The 17,885-nt window shown below is 42.2% G+C and overlaps 2 protein-coding genes across 2 annotated transcripts; one reads left to right on the forward strand and one right to left on the reverse strand.

Annotated features, from left to right (window-relative positions):
* Positions 1–1,262: 1,262 nt before the first annotated feature.
* LOC126644836 (probable G-protein coupled receptor 19) lies at positions 1,263–2,521 on the reverse strand. Its single transcript, XM_050324610.1, has one exon. It carries the CDS (start codon positions 2,493–2,495, stop codon positions 1,263–1,265), a length of 1,233 nt encoding a protein of 410 aa, XP_050180567.1. The 5' UTR covers positions 2,496–2,521.
* A 3,550-nt stretch (positions 2,522–6,071) lies between these two features.
* On the forward strand, positions 6,072–17,454 carry MRPS35 (mitochondrial ribosomal protein S35). Its single transcript, XM_050324880.1, has 8 exons — positions 6,072–6,290; positions 7,543–7,577; positions 8,498–8,665; positions 9,041–9,101; positions 9,929–10,068; positions 10,766–10,875; positions 11,353–11,422; positions 16,949–17,454. The coding sequence occupies exons 1-8, from the start codon at positions 6,089–6,091 to the stop codon at positions 17,219–17,221; spliced, it is 1,059 nt and encodes a 352-aa protein (XP_050180837.1). The 5' UTR covers positions 6,072–6,088; the 3' UTR covers positions 17,222–17,454.
* Positions 17,455–17,885: the final 431 nt, after the last annotated feature.

Consider the following 17,885-nt stretch of genomic DNA (forward strand, 5'->3'; position numbering starts at 1 on the left):
AAAAAGAACAACTCTTTCTCAAGTGTTATGGGGCAGGAGAACTTGAGAGCTGTGTATTCTAGGAACTGGAACATTCCATAAACGTTCCTTTAAAAACACCCTCTTGAAGTAGACAATTTAATTGTTCTTCTTGAGTGAAATCAAACACAAGCAGCAGAGTGCTGAATATGGATCATTCTACGGAGAGCTGATGTTTAAACAATAATTATGACCAACTGGGTTCTTTGTAGGAAAACCTGGAAAATTTGAAGAGGGTTTAAAAATGAATTAATAACTCTTGGTACTGCAACCCAAGATGCGCAGGTGACCTGCACTGGAGTCATGAAACAGGAACTCCAAGCTAATACACAACACCTGCAGCTGACCTTGTTCTGTTACTGGCACTACATGCTTTGAATAAGGAGTCTCTTCTTGTGTTACCCTAATGTGGAAAGTAAGATAAAATTGAAAGTGTCTGTTCTAGTGAGAATATAGAGCAGAAGGTCAGGAAGATTGGCTAAGTCAGCGTTTTGTATTTTTAAAATTCACTAACTCTATTAAGTGTTAATGTGAACCAGAGATTTATAAATTCAACATATTAACACCGTTCTCTATTTTGTATTCATGTGCAATAACTGACTTGCCAGGCTTCTGTCATGAGGATATGACAGGAGCATAGGTGTGTGCAAATATACAGCATTTTCTCAACCTCGACAATGACACGTCACTGTGAAGGCAGTAGGCTATGTCTGACAAATCTGCTGAAAATGAAGATGCAATAATATATTCCTTTTTTTAATTGGAAAAGCAGGTATTATTTATGAGGCATATTTGTGAATGCATTATATGATAGTCAGTGCAATTTTATATCCCATGGGTAGGTACAGCATGAAGAATTTATACTCTCCAGAGGTGTGTCCATGCACCTCACTGCAATTAACAATTCAATTTTCGGGTCAGGATATAAAATTTTTGATTTTCAGTTTCAAGATAGATCCAACCCCCTTTTTTTCCCTACAGATAGTAGTGCAAGGATTCTTGTTTTGTAGAAAAACGTTGCTCATGATTCTGGGAGAGGAGTTCCCCAAAACATGACAAATGAAATAGAACAAATGCATCAAAACCAAGGCATTTAATAAAACAGATCATATTTTTTCGACTCTAAAACGTGTGCTAAAATGTGTAACTATACTTTGCTTCAAAGAGTGAAAGATTCCTCCCTCTCCTGGGGGTCTGCAGCACCACCATAGCACATACACGGCTTTTCAAAGCTATGACTACCCCTAGGCAAATGTATTTGGGGGATTGGACTCATCAGTCCTGGCAAGCTCATCCTTCTTGACTTCTCTGTTAAAAGCACCGGAGGTGGAGTCCTTGGGGACAGTTTGGGCTGGTGCTGGGATATCTGTGATCCAAACATGATTCTTTCTGATTGTCCCATAGCTGGTGGTAATGGTGAAGATGCTGCTTCTCTGGTATTTCCTGGCAAACATGCAACAAGTTTCTTTCATCGCCCTTCTGAAGTTTGCATTATAGATGTAGAAAAGGATTGGCTTAGAGGCTGAGGAACTGAAAGAGATCCAGGTGACAGCCAGGAAAACCAAGGAGCTCTTTCTGTAGTCTGTTTCCTGTGGGTGCCACAGCTGTGCCACGTAGAAAGGGAGCCAGGACAGGAGGAAAACTGAGTTAAAGATGAAGAACATCTTGACATTTTTCACTTTTCTTCTTGAGATCAAATTCACTGTCCTCCTGCCAGCCGTGACTTCGGTGCCTCTTCTCCAAATGTAGGTGAAGACTTTCTCGTAGCAGAGGACAGTGAAGAGGGAGGGGATCAAAAACAACAGCACTGGGAGGTGGACAATACTGGAGTCAAATCCTTGCGGAGAATCAGGCAGAAAAAAGTTGCAGTGGTGGTCACTGTCAGAGTCATAGAGAAAATAAGCTGGTGATGCAAAGAGAGCACCACAGAGCCAAGAGGCCAGAATCATTATCTTGGCTTTCTCCTTGGACATTTTGAAGCTCAGGGGACGGACGAGAGTGTAGCATCGAGCCATGCCTATGGAGAAGAGCACGTAGAGCTGGACCCCCGGGGTGAGGTACTGGATGTACCTCACCAGCTTGCACATCCCATTCCCCAGCATCCACCTGCCGTAGGTCAGCTGGAGCAGCAGGAAGGGCGCGCTCACAACACTGGTGAGCAGGTCTGCACAAGCCATGGACACCACAAAGTAGTTGGGGGATTGTGTCTTCCTGCTCCTGGGCATCACTGAGCAAAGGAGGGAGTTTCCCAAGACGGAAACCAGCCACAGCACTCCCCAAACGATGCCGGCCGCTGCCATTTCCCCCGGCCTCAGTCCATAGCCTAAGAGAGTGTGGTTCCTGCTTGAGCCGGGTCCTGTGAGTGGAGATTCTGTCACCTCATAGCCAGCAGGAGGGATGGAGGATTCAGGGTTGCTCGTGTTCTGCAGCAGGAGCAGTAAGGTGGGGAGAAGGAAAGGACCGCTGCTGTTATCCATGCTTGGGGCAAACTCGGCCACGTCTTTTGCTCAGGCTGCAGAAAGAGAGGAGAGAACAAGTTCTCTTGAGCAGCTCTGTGTGAAAAGCCTGCTTTAACCAATAAAAAATAACTCTCAGTAGTCTCCATACTCCCTAGAGTAGTAGATTTCAGAGAAAAGGGTCAGAAATACACAGTGACACTACTTGGTATAGCAAAGGGCATTAAGTTTCGTGCAGGTTTTTAGGAATGACCTGAGTATTTCAGACCAGCATTTCTGTTCTCAGAAAAGTGAATGTCCCTTTCACAACTGGAGACCGAGGTGCCATTTCACCAGAGCTGGTGAGCTGCAAACAGAATGAGTGGAATATATCCCACTGATCCCAGAAATGAGCTGTACTTCACAGTGTCCATGGAATTGTCAGAGAAGCAGAGCAAGAGGGTCCCTGCACCCTTGACTTGACCTACATTGGTCAAGAAGATAGGCAAATGAGGTGTTTCTTATACCAAGAGATGGAATGGGAAGTCACCTTTTCCACAATAACAACATCTTTATTGATAAGGATACTAGCAGACAAACTATGCTCCCATCCAATCATTAGTAACATGGGTGTTAATACCCCTCAGTTAATATTCTCAAATCTGTTTGTCTCTGGCCATAATTTTGGATGGGAGGCGAGGCCTGGATTGCAAGGCAAAGGAAAGATCATCCAAGCAGAAGGAAGGACTGGCACCAAGCTGGAAGGGCACTCCTCACCGTGAATCCCCTGCAGCCCTTCCCCAGGGAGGAACTTTCCTTCAGGAGCTGGACATTGCGTACCTGAAAGAGTCTGTTCTGAACAGCAGTGCCGACCCTTCACAGGTCACCCTGTCGAGCAGAACCTGCCTTAAGGTCCTGCAGGTCTGTAGGTGAGCCAAGGGACAACTGCAGGACTGCCAGGAGCAACCAGCACCAACGGACAACACAGAACCCCTGCCCGCAGTTAAGTCACAAAGAGCTCGACACTCTCAGAATCCTTCTGACCCAAGCACAGGACCCGGCACTTGGCCTTGTTGAACCTCATCCCACTGGCCTTGGACCATCTAGGCAGCCTGTCCAGGTCCCTCTGCAGAGCCTTCCTACCCTCCAGCAGATCAACAATGCCTCCATAAACTGGTGTCAACTCTGCAAATTGCCTGAGGAGGCACTCAGTGCCCTCGGCCGTGGTGGTTGATAAGAATATGGGACAGGACTGGCCTTGCCCAGCTCTGGGAAGGGACAATCACCTTTGGGGAGTCACTTTTTCCATGATAATAAAATCTTCATGGATAAGGACACAAGCAGCCAAACCCTGCTTCCACCCAGTCCTTAGTAACATGGGTGTTATGAACTGGTTCACACCTGAAGAACTACAGAATTTTAAACCTAATTGCCTTGCCCTCCACTCCACACGCTCAGACCATTTAGGAAACAGAGTTTGCAGTTTGATTCCCCTTCCTCCCCCAGCTGATTTAGCCCAAGGCAAGAAGATGGCAAGTTCTTCTTTCTAAGCATGTCTGAAATCAAATGCAATGGAAGATTGGGAAAGGCCTGGTAGGCAAGATCAGAGAGGCTCTCTTAGAGAAATTCCTTTACAAATCAGCACTAACTTTTGCCGTAAAGGTGCCTTGAAATTTCTAGCTGTGGGAACTGATTCCTGAAATCACTGTTTTGTATTGAGCTGGCAGGCCTCCAGGCACCAATGTGTATGCAACTGAAACAGCAGACTTCTCAGCACAGAATCATGGCATGTTTGAGGTTGGAAGGGAGGTCAGGACATTTCCAGCCTGTCCTGCTGCTTAAAGAAAGGCAGGTGTGAGATTGGACCAGAGTCTTGAAACCCTTCAGGGCTTGAGATTGTTGAACAACCTGTGAGCTGTGAGCTTTGAACATGCCTTTTGAGACGAGCTTTGAGCCAATCTTCAGAGCAGCAGCAGCAGCAAAGTTGGTGATAGTTGTGTTCTTATTGTGTCAGTACAGAAGTTAAGATACCACAACACCACATGCTCATAGCATCTGTATGGCATCTAACCATGGCAATTTTGAACAATTTACAAGGTGAGTTTACAACAGCAGGGGTTGAGTGTATGTGACATTCTTGCTCTCTAAACCATGTAGGATATTACTAGATATAAACGTCTCCTGTGAACTGTGGCCATCAAGACAAGATGCTGGACTCTGAATTGGCTGTGGTGCAGTGGAGAGGAAAATTCAATTAATAATTTATCACTAAAAAGCCCAGTTCAAAAACAGGAGGAAAAAGCAAACGGAGCAGGTAGTCAATTTACCAGTAAGGCAAAACATTCAGTAACTCAATATTCCTTGCCCCATCAATTCCACATGATGTCTGACAATCTTTTGATTTCCTAGATATAAACAAATCATTGTAGTCTTTTCTACTTGCATGTTTTTCCTGGAATACTTTCCCCCCTCTTACATTTTCTGTTCTTCTGGAAGATATACTAGTTTATTTTACACTAAACAAACAAGCAAACAAACAAAATGGATAAAATTGTGCATGTGTTTTTCGACTAGGCTTGGAAATCTGTGCAGTTTATTGGGACCATTTGTGCTACCAACAGTTTTGTTTCCCTATCAAGACTTTTTTGTGGCTAAAACATTAGATAGCTGAAAGCAGCTTTCCCTCTGGAGCATGTGTAAGTGGTCTCACGCTGTGTTCCAGAGAAAACTCTTAACGTGCCTGATGATATTTCCCTTCATTTTTATTGAGTTTCAAAGACCAGGCTCTGAGCAGTATCCATTTCTTTAATACAGGACTTTCTAGGCTGCTATTTAGATTATTTTTAATCTGAGGCTTTTTCAGTATGTAAGAAATTTGAGTCAAAAACTTGAGTCCTTTTTGCAGCTTATTTGCTCTACAGTCCACAGTCATTCAGATGAGGTTTTTAGCATGTTTCAGATGTGGTCCAGCATGATTTAATTTGCTCTGCAACAAAAAAAGGGGAGGTGAAGGATCCTGTGGGAAGAAGTGAATGTGAGAAAGACAGGAGGTTCTGGTTGAAGAGCAATAGGGGAGATTGATGTCATCAAACTCTCAGCAGAAGGTTTTGATTACTATTTTCAGAAATACATTGTATTTGCAGGACTGTGCCTTATCCCAACAAATTTTACTGCTGATGCTGCTTTAATTTAGAGCTACACTGACTTAAACCCTCCTTCTTAAGAGGTTGTCTAGCTCTCCTGTTCTTGAACCGCGTTTCATGGCTGTTTTCACCAGTCCTCCTCCCTTCAGATCTGAGTGTGGGGAAAAAACCAACCAACCAAACAAACAAAACCAAAATAACTTGAAGACTGAGGGGAGCCCTTTTAGGAACAGGTTCTTCCCCCAGAGGATGTCTGGGCAGCGTTCACAGCACCGAGCCCGACAGAGCTCAGGGAGCGTTTGGACAGCGCTTTCAGGCACACATTTTGGGATTTCTGGGGTGCCCTGAGCAGGGCCGGGAGTGCCTCCGGAGCTGAGATATTCTACCTCCGGAGCACCAGGCTCCTCCCCGAGGGCAGGGCGAGCTCCACCGGGGCCCGCTCCGTGCGGGCGGAGCTTCCGCGGGGCCGGGCGGGGCTGCGGGGAGGCCGCGATGGCGGCGCCGGCCGGGCTGTTGTGCAGGGCCGGGCTGTGCTGCCGAGCCGGGCTGTGCTGCCGGGCCGGGCTGTGCTGCCGAGCCGGGCTGTGCTGTGGGACCGGCGGGGCGCTCCCAGCCGCGCCTGGCTGTGGCCGCGCCGCCTCCTCATCGTCGTTGGCCGCGGTGAGCGGCAGGGAAGGGCCGCAGCCGCACGAAGGTGAGCGCGGCCGGGCCCGGGGGTCGTTTCGGTCGTTCCCGAAGGGAATGTCGTGGGTTTTGCCGGGCGCTGCGTGCTGCTGAGAGACCAGACCTGGCCTCCGAAAGAGCTTTTAGGTGTTGAAGGGACCCCGAGCTGCAATTGTGGACGTTTGTAGCAGTGCGGTGTGAAGCGTGGCTGCGCCTGAAAGCAGCACCGCGAGGGAGGCGGGTCGGGCCATAAAGGAGCGCTGTCCTGGAACCCGCGGGTGTCCGTCTTTCAGTTTGAATTTTTTTATGTAGCAAGAAGAGGATGAGCGGAACTGGGTGCATAAAGAATAAGGAAAAGGAAAGGACTGTGAAATTCAGGTGGTTTCGCGAGGTAGGGTTGTAAGACATACTAATGGGCGAAAAACCAAAACGCCCACTCCTAAATCCTTTTTTTTTTTGATAAATATATACAAAAGCATTAAACCTCAGAGCTCAAACCACTCACTTGAAAATCAATGGCACCGGATTCACCTTCGTCTATCTTGAGGCCACATGATCCAGTGTTGTTTTTTGGAGAGTGGAATTTGAAGTGTTTTGGAGTTTGAGGAGGGGGAGGGAATGGAGCGAAGAAAGATCTCTGTTTAGTTTGAAAATCCGGTGGTATTTGGTATATTCCTGCATCCCTGGGAGTCCATCACCACAGGTCCAAGTGATGTCCGGCTATAAAGTAGAGTCAGAGAGTGGCTCAGACCTGAAAGGAGTTAAAACTCTCACAGGATAGCTCAGTAAACTGGATTGACGTGATCCCCATCCCAAGCTCAAGAAGAGAAACAATGCAATGTGCAAACTGTTCCTGCAGAGCTGGAGGGTGGCACAGGAGAGGGTGTAAAGCAGAAGGAAGGGATGGAGTCAGGCCGGTTCTTCTTTTGGAAACAGTAACTCTGAAGTTTATCCATCTTGTGCTGTTGTGGGAGGGTGATTTGTGACTGAACAGCCACATGGGAAAGAGGGAGCACGGGGGTGAAGGTGAAGGTTTACTCTCACTCATTTCCTCGAAGTTCTTTTTTTTATCTCATGTTTCAAAAAATAAATGAGCAATCTGAAGCCTGAATACCTGATCTTCCCCTTCTTCCATGTAAAGATTGGGGAGTATTAATGGATATGGTACAAACAACACAAAAAAAAGCATAGAAGATTATGCTGCAAGCCCCCCTCAAAAAAAACACAAACTATATAACAATTTGTATTTTAAACGGCTGTTTGTTTGGTTTTTTTTCTTTTAGCTTCAGTAAGGAGAAGAGGCAGGACACCACAGTTTGTAAGTACTGAAACGATTTTCAGCTAACTCAGGTGTTTGAGGCAGTTTTCTGAGCTGTGTGTCATAACAGGAACCCCTTCTGCAGTCAAACCCTGTGAGTGTTCCAGACCAGCACCTACCTTCTGTGGTCTCCCAGCTCTTTTCAGTCTGTGCCTTCAGTCTGAGTTTACAGGCTCTATGGTGGTTTCTTTCTGGTGTAAATAAAAAAAAAAAAGTGATCTTGTGCATCAGTGAAATTGCACTTGCTCAGTGGATTTAAAACTGATATCTGGACATTCAGTAACTGAGAATTTCCTGTTGTCACCCACAGGTACATGCTAAAAGTTGTGTAGTACAGGTTATGATGTTTTAAAGGCAAATAGTGAAGCAGACCTGGGATACATTATATTTTTGTTTAGCTTCTAAGAGTAGATTTTACAATACACCAAAGCAGTTAGACCAGTTGACTGCATATATCCATTTCCTTTTTACCCCCTCTAAATGAAAAATTAAAGTTTTGGGGGGAAAAAACCAGTGACTTGTTTGTTTGCTAGGGTTTTTTTAGGAGCATCTGACTGAAACTGTGGTCAGTTGTGGGAGGATATAAGCTGTTTCTGCAATATACTGTTACCTCGTTCCTGTGCTGGAATTTCTATTTCTGCAATATACTGTTACCTTGTTCCTGTGCTGGAATTTCTATAGCAAGAAACGTCGGTTAAAATCTGTTTCTTTTGTTATGAACTGGTTTACACTTTTAGAATTCCAGTATTTTAAAACTCATTGTCTTGCCCCCCACTACAGGCTCATTCCCTTTAGGAAACAGAGATTGCAGTGGTTGGATTCCCCTTCCTCCCCCTGCTGGTGTATGTTTTGTGTGTGGATCCTGCTTTGTTTTGCAAACTGTCTCTCCCATCCAGCTTGTATCCATTTCCACCCGTTAGACTGCGCGTCCCAGGGCGGAGGGGATGGCTGTGGATCAGGACTGGAGCAGTGTTTACCCAACAGCAGCTGCCTTTAAACCTGCCTCTGTGCCCCTCCCAATCCGAATGGGCTACCCAGTGAAGAGGGGAGTGCCTCCCCCAAAAGAGGGCAACTTGGAACTGATCAAGGTGAGACACATCCCGTGGGTGGGTGGGCGTTTTAGTGTTTGTGTTCACTAAAGCTGCACTGCTTTGGTTGGGGTGTTTGTGTTGGAGACCGTTTTCTGTTGTTAAATAGGATGATCCTCTTTAGTTTCTAAACGAAATGGTAACAAAGTTAAGTAACAAGTGAATGAAATCTGGAGACTTTTTTAGGGTGATGGTGCCTGTGATTTTTGTAAGTCTGTTCCTAAATCAGACTGGAGTACTTTTCTGAATATCTTATTCACCGTGTTGTATTACTTTAACAAATGTGAGAAGTGTAATCAGATTTCAGTCACGTCCATTTACTTAGGAATGGACAAAAAGCCGTTATTGTGGTAACTCTTAATGTGTCTGTTTCAGATTCCCAATTTTTTGCATCTTACTCCTCCTGCAATTAAGAAGCACTGTGCAGCTCTTAAAGGTGAGAATGTAAATGTGTGTGATGGAGTAGAAAGTGAGACACGGTACACTTGTGAAGCTGGTTATTTGTCAGGCTTTGGCTAGTGCTGTCTGCTTTATTGCTGCTGCCTGCAGTTATCCAGGTGGTTGGCAGATGTGTCTTAGGAGGTTTTCAGCACCCCAGTAAGACTGAAATTTTACTTTTCAGTGAGGCCCTGCTTAGACTGATGAGTTGATGGTTTAGTGCCTTGAGGAAGGTGAGTGATGAATGTGACAGAATTCTCAAAAGTCTCTCTGTGACTGAACCAGGGTTCGATCAGTAGCCATTCTGGAGTGCATTCAGTGACCAAAAAGCTGTTAATACATGATACCCTCTGTGAGAGCAAGGTCTGCTGGGGAGATACAGGATCTGCTGAAGACCAGGAGAGTCTCTGCCAGCCAGCAAGGAGAACCTAATGAGGGGGTTAGGAAAAGGAAGCATTTTTTGTGATGAGGGTGGTGAGACACTGAAAGGGCTTGCCCAGAGAAGCTGTGGATGCCCCATCCTTGAAGGTGTTCAAGGTCAGGTTGGACCAGCTTTAAGCAGCCAAATCTAGTGAAAAATGTCCCTGCCTATGGCAGGGGGTTGGGCTCTTTAATCTTTGAGGGTCAATTCCAACCCAAACCATTCTGTGATTGTTTGGCATCTGGAGTACTGTGTCCTGGGTTTTGGGGAACCCGGTATACAAAAACGATTAAACTCAGTAAAAAGATAGATTGCAATAAATCTGGAATAAAAAAAAACAACACAAGCAACAGCCAAATACACCAAACAGGTATTAGGTGTAGTGTTTTCTCTTCCTTACGCAGATTTCTGCACTGAATGGCCAAGTGCTCTGGACAGTGATGAGAAATGTGAACAGCATTTTCCTATTGAAACCGAAACCGTAGATTATGTTTCTTCAGGGACGTCTATCCGCAATCCCCAAGCAAGAGTGGTGACTTTAAGAGTAAGTAGTAATTTTGGTAAACTGCCTTTGTCTCAAAAGCCGTAAGTACTTGTGTTTCTCTTTTCAAAATGTGCAAGCATGATCTGCTATCAGGAAATGAGGGAAATGGTTTCCTCAACTTCAGAATAAATAAAAAGCAGTGGATTTCCTCAAGTATTTTACAGAGTGTTAGAACTGAAGTCTTCATGCTCGTGGATATGTATTTAAGTTAGCTCTGATATAAGCAAAATAGTGTACCTTCTGAAGAATGTCCTTGTAGAAAAGGTTCTCCATGTCTTGCTTAGATCTTCTCATGGCTAATTTTTTGCCCCTGGAACTGCACAGGTTTTGAAAGACGGGTCATATGAATGTGGCACCATTTACAAGTGTTAAGTTGGCACCAGTGTGCATGCAATAGGCACAGCAGCCTGCTCAGCATAGGATCATGCCATATTTGAGGCTGGAAGGGAGCTCAGGAGATGTAGGCATTATGTGGGTGTTGTTCATGCATGTATATATTGCTTCAATATCCACATTATTCCTGCCTTGTGTTAAGACTTCTGATGTGACACAATCAGAAGAAATTCTGCAAATGCATCCTGAATGGTTATCCTTGTCATTCCTAACAGAAGGTGTGCCACGCCGTCTCAGGCATTTCCAAGGTGCAGAGACTGGATTTACCCAAGGAATTAAAAGTTGTTTTCTCTTGCACTTGAAGGTTAAACTTTCTAACCTGAACTTGGATGACCATGCAAAGAAGAAGCTTGTTAAACTCGTGGGAGAGCGGTACTGCCAGGAGACAGATGTGCTCACAATTGTCACAGACAGGTACAGTTACAAGAAGGAAACGAAAATGCTTGCACCAATGGTCACTGTATAGAGAGGGCTGGGTGTCTTCCAGTAATACCAGCTATTGCCTTGGGGAATTATTATATGTTTAAGGCTAAAATAGCACTTAAACCTAACGCTGCTCCTGTTATTAACCGTTAAAATCAGGTTTTAAAGGAGTTCAGACTTATGTGTGCTGGATTCCACTTTGGCGCAGAGGGCAAAGAAGTTTTTGATGTTTCCTGAAGACTTGTAAATTCTTGGATTTTGTAGATTTTCCTACTGAGCTGCAGTTTCCCTTTCTCCCATGTTCTTAATACACCTCCAAGGTGTTATTCTTGGTTGGGTGTAATTCAGAAATGCACATGAATCAAACACACGTTTCCCTGAGATTCCCCACATGACAAAGCAGAAACTTTGATGGTGATTTTTTTAACGTCTTGTTCCAAAAGATGAGCTTTGTTCCTGGGTTTGCAGGTGTCCCCTAAGAAGACAGAACTATGATTATGGCATGCACCTGCTCACGGTCCTGTACCACGAATCCTGGGTAAGCAGTTTTGAGTAGCTCGTGTTCTCTGTCATAACTTAAACTAAATTATCTTGAGATTCTTTCCCTCTGGCACCTCACTTTTCCTCAAATTCAACCAAGGTAGGTTGCCTGTGTTTGATCTTAATTCCAGAGTCCAGCCTGAGTGCATTTCTCTAACTTCACAAGTGCTATTCTGTTGTTTGTAAACAGTTTGTCTCTTTTAAGAAGTTCACTTGGTTTTGACCTTGATAAGAGATTCTTTCCCTATGCTTTGCTCCTCTGGGCCAGGAGCCTAAAACTGACCCTGAGCCTACCAGAAAACACCTTAATTTTCAGGATTCCTAAACCTACCTTTAATGTGGCATCTTTAGACTACAGATCTTCCTTGCACAGTGAACTCTCCGGACCTGTCCCTTGTATTTTTGTGGTTAATTGTAATTAAATCAATTGTGGAAGGTAACATTTACTCTAGATTCCAAGGGGTTGGTGCACGTGGATGCTCCTCTCCCCAACAGCATTACATTGCGTTACAAATCTTAAATTAATGACAGATCAGTACTGCAATGACAAGGGAGTTAGACACTGCTCACTTTATTAATTTCAGACGAAGAGCAGGTCTGTGCTGTGCTCTGGCATTAATTAGTGATGGCAGACAGGGCTATCTGATACTGCTGCATGAGTGTTCGGTGCGTGTTGAATATGCACAAGTCTCCTGCCCCTTTATTACCTTCCACCCTCCATGTTAATGTTTGATGAGTTTGTCAATCAGTTGTAATTGTCTTTGATTTCCATGAAAAATTAATGGTTTCCCCAGACATGTTTTTTTTTTTAATTTTATTTTGTGTGACATGTTTTGCTTTGTGGTATGCTTTGGTTTTTTTTCCCTCCATGATCAGCCTTTTAGTGACTTGCTGAAAGGAAGTTTTGTAAACCATAAGCAAACAATGTGTGTTTTATTTTAATTTGTACTGGCCTGCCATTTAGACAGTAACATCAGTCCTGTTTGCAGAGCTAATTGTAAGATTTGATGGCTTTCACAGCAGTGTCACACTGTGTGTTAATACATGTCTGTGATGTAATTGATAAGAAGATGAGGGCAGTGAAGGCTAAGTGAAGGAAAGCTGGATGCATGGAATTTTTACCCTCAGTCCTGAAAACTTTGCCTAATATCTCTCTCTAAACATGGCAGAATTTATGTTAATAACTTTATTTCTGTATTTTGTGAGTTGGCAAGCGTGTCCAAAAGGAAGAATTATATGCAGATATACATCGGGAAATGTAATTTTAAGTGTAATTATATTTTAATTGCCAGTGATGCACTTTTATTACAATTACGAGTGCACGTAGATATCACACCTATCAGTTCAGTTATCTTTAAAACAATCAGATTTTAAAACTTAGCAATATTCATTTATTTTATCACTCTAAAAATACTTGGAGATCTTTTGCTTCCTGTTTAATAGTTTTCAGGTTGATAATGAAATATTTGTATTTTACTGGCTTTCAGAATATATTAATTAGATAGCTGGCTTGTGCACCAAGTGGTAAGAATTTAACTTATCCTCTTTGGGCTTCTTTTGTGATTCTTTTCACATCATCCCCGAGGCTGGTGCCTGGATTGAAATAATCAAGGGTCAGATATATTGGGCAGAGTATTAAACAGCAGCTTAACCAGCTGTATTGCTGCTGCCTTTAAAGGATGGTGTTTCTTGAGTGCTGTAACATCACTTGAAACCTGGATGTATTTTGGTGGTAATCAGGCGGTTTTTAGAGAGTAAGACTTTGCTGCCCTCGAGTGGTTAAAAGGATCATGGACTGATTTCTTCACACTCAGCGTGGATTATTGTTTATCACCCAGAAATCCAGTTCTGTTATGAATGGAAAGCAGGAGGGAGAAGCAAATGGAGCAGGAAATCAATTTTCCAGTAAGGAAGAAGATTCACAGTCATCCAGGATTTTTACTCCAGTTCCACGTGATGTTTCAATCTACACAAATGCAGGAGGATGGAGAGTGGAGGATCTCAATTCTGCATTACAGATCTGGGATCTTGAGAGAATAATAAATAGTTGCCCATGGATTTTCTGTTCTTCAGTACTTCTTAAAGTACAAGGTCTAATCTGACATATTAGCAGGAGATATTTAGTAGATGGTTAATGCTGCACACACTTAAGGACTTTCTTGGTTTCTCGAGTAGGAGGAAGGAAAGTTTTTCTGCCAGGAAATGTGTATTGCAGTGGAAGAAGGTTACACTTTTTTTTGCACCTCTTGTACCACAAAGAATGAGCATTCCAGCAATTAAATTGAATTAAAAATTGTCTTTGTATTTTTTCAGACCGCAGTAAGTCTTTTGCTTAAGTAAGTTTATGTAAGTTTAAGCTCCCTATTTTTAGTTGCTGGGGAAACAAGGCTTCTTTTTGATACATAAATGTAATTGTTGCAGCTGTTTAGTTTTCAGTCTGTATGTTGGAGTGAAATGGAATCTTGTGAGAAAAATATGTTTTGCCTCTCTACCAATTTCTGTTGACACTTCTTCGTAAGTTGTTAACTAAGTAGTACAAATCAGAAGTGTTTTATACCCAAAGAGTCTGTAATTGTTTTGGCAGTTCCTTTTAGGATTAAAGGTATCCAATCATTTGGAAAGTGTTAGCATAGCTGTCATTTATTACCTGAAAATCTAAGATTATTGTACCACGTAGAGTACCTTTTATTTCAGTGCAGTACTAAGAAATAGGTGTATTTATTCCAGGCAATACAGAGTTTGAAATTTGACTTGGAACTCAAGAACTTTCCTTCCCCTCAAAAAAAAAAATCCCACTAAAGTAATTGGTCTTTTTTTTTAATTTGGTTTTGGTTTTGTTCTTATTGTAAGTTTTGGTAAGAGAGACAAAGGTTGAAATTATCAGCTGAGTGGATGTTCAACCAGACTGGGTAATACTGAGATTCTGTCTGATGTGTGACAGAATGAGGCAATCATATTTAGTGAATATATATTCTTGATTTTTAGCCTTGTTCACTAAGTGGGGGTTCTAGAAAAATATTCCAAGTACACTTGTATTCCAGTTTTCACAGTTTTATTCTCATTTTTAAGACTCTTACTGCAGTGTTCACTAACATTTTAAATTTGCAAGGGATAAGAATAATCAACTAACTAAATTTGGGGTGATAGAGACCCAATTTTGAAGTTTCATTCATAACACTTTAAACCAAGACTACAACACTGGTAACATTCCGACTGTTCAGAGCTCATGGATACCCAGGGTATATACCTTGTCTACCTAGGGTGTGTTTTCAACTGCATATATAAATCCAGATTCACTTTCCTGCTGCAGTAAATTGTGTTGAAAAGGTATTTATTTGAGTTTCACTTGATTCAGTTGGTTTGCAAGAAGCCGATTCCTGCTCAGTTTCCTGTCGGTGATGTATGTCTGGGCTGGATATCTGCAGGATAACTTTTCATTTTGAGGCACGGCCACCAACAGTGCAGTGATGGATACTGGCTTCTTGTAGCAGGGATGAAGGAATGGATTTGGAAATCTCCCCCTGCTGTCAAATCCCTTCCTGCTTTCCCCCTCTCCCCCCCACACCATGGAGTCAGATTTTACTTTAAAATCCATTTTGACAAATCATTCTGCTGGGAAGGAGTCCAAGAAAGAAATACTTTACAGTTTCTTTAAAAGCTCCTTTAAAATCTTGCTCAAAAGAGGTGGGGAAAGCTTAATCTGTTTTATCAGGAAGCATCTCCAAAGTCCTCTGAGTTAATATGTGCAGAGCAGGATTGTCCTGATGTAGATAAGTGTAATAACTGTAATTAGTTCTTGTTGTCTCTGCTATAACTTAGGGGTGTTTAAAAGCCTCACAGTGATCTTTTGTTTAAACTTCCAACGTGAGTTTAGGAGTGACCAGAGGTGATACCCATATTCCCTTACTCCTGAGAAACCCTATCCCTGTGAGAAAGGCTTTTGCTTTAAAATTCTGCCCGAGTTTGGGGGGAAAAAATGTCTCAGTCATTATGCAGGTAAACAAGGGATAGGTAAAGATGATGTTGTTAATTAAAAAGTATGTCATTTCAAATGAACGTTTTAACGGTGCTATTCACTGCTTCTGACTAAACATTTGGACTCAGGGATTTAACAGACAAGAGATTCCATTTACCAGGTGCAAGGTGCAGCATTTGGTAAAAGTATTTTCAGTTCAGATAGACAGATCCAAGCACTCGGGGTTGTAGTGGGAAAAAAAAAGTCTTGGGTCTTAAAGAAAGGTTGTTAAATACTGTGGTTTGACTGCAGCAGCCTTGACAATTAGTGGACAGAATGCTTTAAAATAAATGCAAAATCCATACTAAAACCCCATCCCCCCCAAAAAACCCCAGAACTCAAAACCAATCGCAAACAACAAAGAAAAAAAACTCTCTGCAGTTGCAAGGTTTTTTTTTGATTCTGCATAGCATAGTTAAAAATTTACTGAGGAGACTTTTCTGCAAGGGATTTAAAAAAGACAAAAATACATATGATGTTAATGCTTTACTATAAGGTTTTTTTGAACTTAATTCCAGAAAAATGCAAGTTTTATTTAGAGATGATTTTATAATAATTCTAAGAAAAACACTAAAAATAAACTCAAAATACTTCAAACTGTGATCCTTGGAATGATATAAGGATACTATGTGTTGTTTACATCAGTAAAGTACTAAATAGTTATAAAAATAAATAAGCTTATATAAAAATATAGATCTACCACTGAGGCATATATCTTTACCAAAGTACAATAAAAATTAAAAATACAGAAATAGCTGGTTATAACATCTGAAATATTCCTTCAGCAATCTGTGAAGGAGACTGCTGGAGAAATGTTGAAAGACAACATTTATAAAGAACAACTGTACAAGCCGAGTATTTACAGGCACTGGGATGGTGCCTTCTGTCAGTGTTCAACTTGTTATCCTGTCTAATCCTGCAGTGCTAATTAGGGAAAAATTAGCAGCTTGTGGATGGAGATTCTTTTGAAGCGCAGTTTGTTTTGCAGGAAGAACAAATGGATTATTTGGTGGTGCTTTTCCTGTAAGGGTCCCAATTAAAACATTTCCCAAAGGGTGAAGGATTGCTGTCTTTCATCATGGGTTACTTGGTATGGACTGCCTCTCTTCGTGTCTTACAGCCAGTGTAGACATTCCAAAATCATAATAACTAATAATAACTAATAATAACTGCCTCCAAATCTTGAGCATTTAGAGTCATTTAAAATCGTTGTTTTTACAAGGTTATTTGTTATTCATTGTGGGTAGTCCACAAGCTTTTCTTCCCACTCTGACTCGCCCAGTTGTACCTGCCAGATCCATAAACAACTTGCTAAGTGGGAGGAAAGAAACTCATCCTGCTCGTACAGGCTCCAGTTACAAGCCTTGCACCTTGGAGGAGGAAATACCTTCCCCAGTGAATGTCAGTTGTGAAGTGAACTGATACGAGAGAGGGAGAGAAATTTCCTGGAATTACTGTAGCTTTGTGTCAGTCTTGAGTAGTTTTTAAACACTGTGTGTTTTCTTTCAGAAAACTGAGAAGTGGGAGAGTGAGAAGACTGAGGAAGACATGGAGGAGTACGTCTGGGAAAACAGTCGCTCTCAGAAGAATGCCCTGGATACTCTGCTTCAAATAAAAGCCTCAGAGAGTGTCAGTAATGTCTCCAAGGAGGAACTGCTCGCATCTGACGTGGTTAAGAATTACAAAAACTCTGTAGTCGCACTGAAAAATGAGGGTGAAACAGAAAGTAACATGTCTCAGTATAAGGAATCCGTGAAGAAGCTGTTGAATATACAAGCATGAGAGCAGGCTCTGCAGGCACAGCTGATCATTACAGAAACATTAAGCTACTATTAATATTCCTTAATTATATGGATATATAATTATTCAGAACCTTAAGCAAAAATGTGAAAACTTGATGATGATAATCACAGTAGTAATCAGTTTTCTCTTTACTGCTTAATTTTCTGTAAACATGGTTGTCCTGTCCATGAATCTTGTTCTCTGAATAAAGTATGTTTGGATTCATATTGGTAGCTTTGGACATTTTATTCTGTGTTTTCTTAGCATGGGAGATTCTGGTTCAGTTCTCTGCTTAATCACACTTTGATTTCTCACACAGCTTTTTTAGGCATATAACTTAGAGCAACAAAGTCAAAACTAATTAAATTACTTAAGCTTCCAGTTCCATTAATTAAAAGTCTGAAAGTTAAGAACTCTAAACTTATCTAAATGCTTTTCAAATGCCACTCAGATTTCTCTCTACCTGTTACTCCCTATCTGTAAAATAAAGATAATGTGTCCAGGTAGTTAGAACTTCTGGAGAGGTGTTGAAGCACCTAGGAGAGTGTGAGGTACTCAGCTGTCACCACGAGGGCTAACAAATAAAAATACCTGTGTCTAAAATGATGGAATTAAATGAGGTAGAAAATGGGATGGTGGTGGGAAGGTGAACTAGCAGTTGTTG

The sequence above is a fragment of the Myiozetetes cayanensis genome, unplaced genomic scaffold (genome assembly GCF_022539395.1).
Source record: "Myiozetetes cayanensis isolate MyiCay16 unplaced genomic scaffold, myiCay2020 scf3, whole genome shotgun sequence".
Lineage (NCBI taxonomy): Eukaryota > Metazoa > Chordata > Aves > Passeriformes > Tyrannidae > Myiozetetes > Myiozetetes cayanensis.

Bases quoted from the DNA above. Each gene is read 5' to 3' on its own strand.
- LOC126644836 (XM_050324610.1), bottom strand. From the start codon at position 2,495: ATGGATAACAGCAGCGGTCCTTTCCTTCTCCCCACCTTACTGCTCCTG.
- MRPS35 (XM_050324880.1), top strand. From the start codon at position 6,089: ATGGCGGCGCCGGCCGGGCTGTTGTGCAGGGCCGGGCTGTGCTGCCGA. The intron at 9,102-9,928 runs GTGAGAATGTAA...TTCCTTACGCAG, and splicing joins GCACTGTGCAGCTCTTAAAG to ATTTCTGCACTGAATGGCCA. The intron at 11,423-16,948 runs GTAAGCAGTTTT...GTTTTCTTTCAG, and splicing joins TCCTGTACCACGAATCCTGG to AAAACTGAGAAGTGGGAGAG.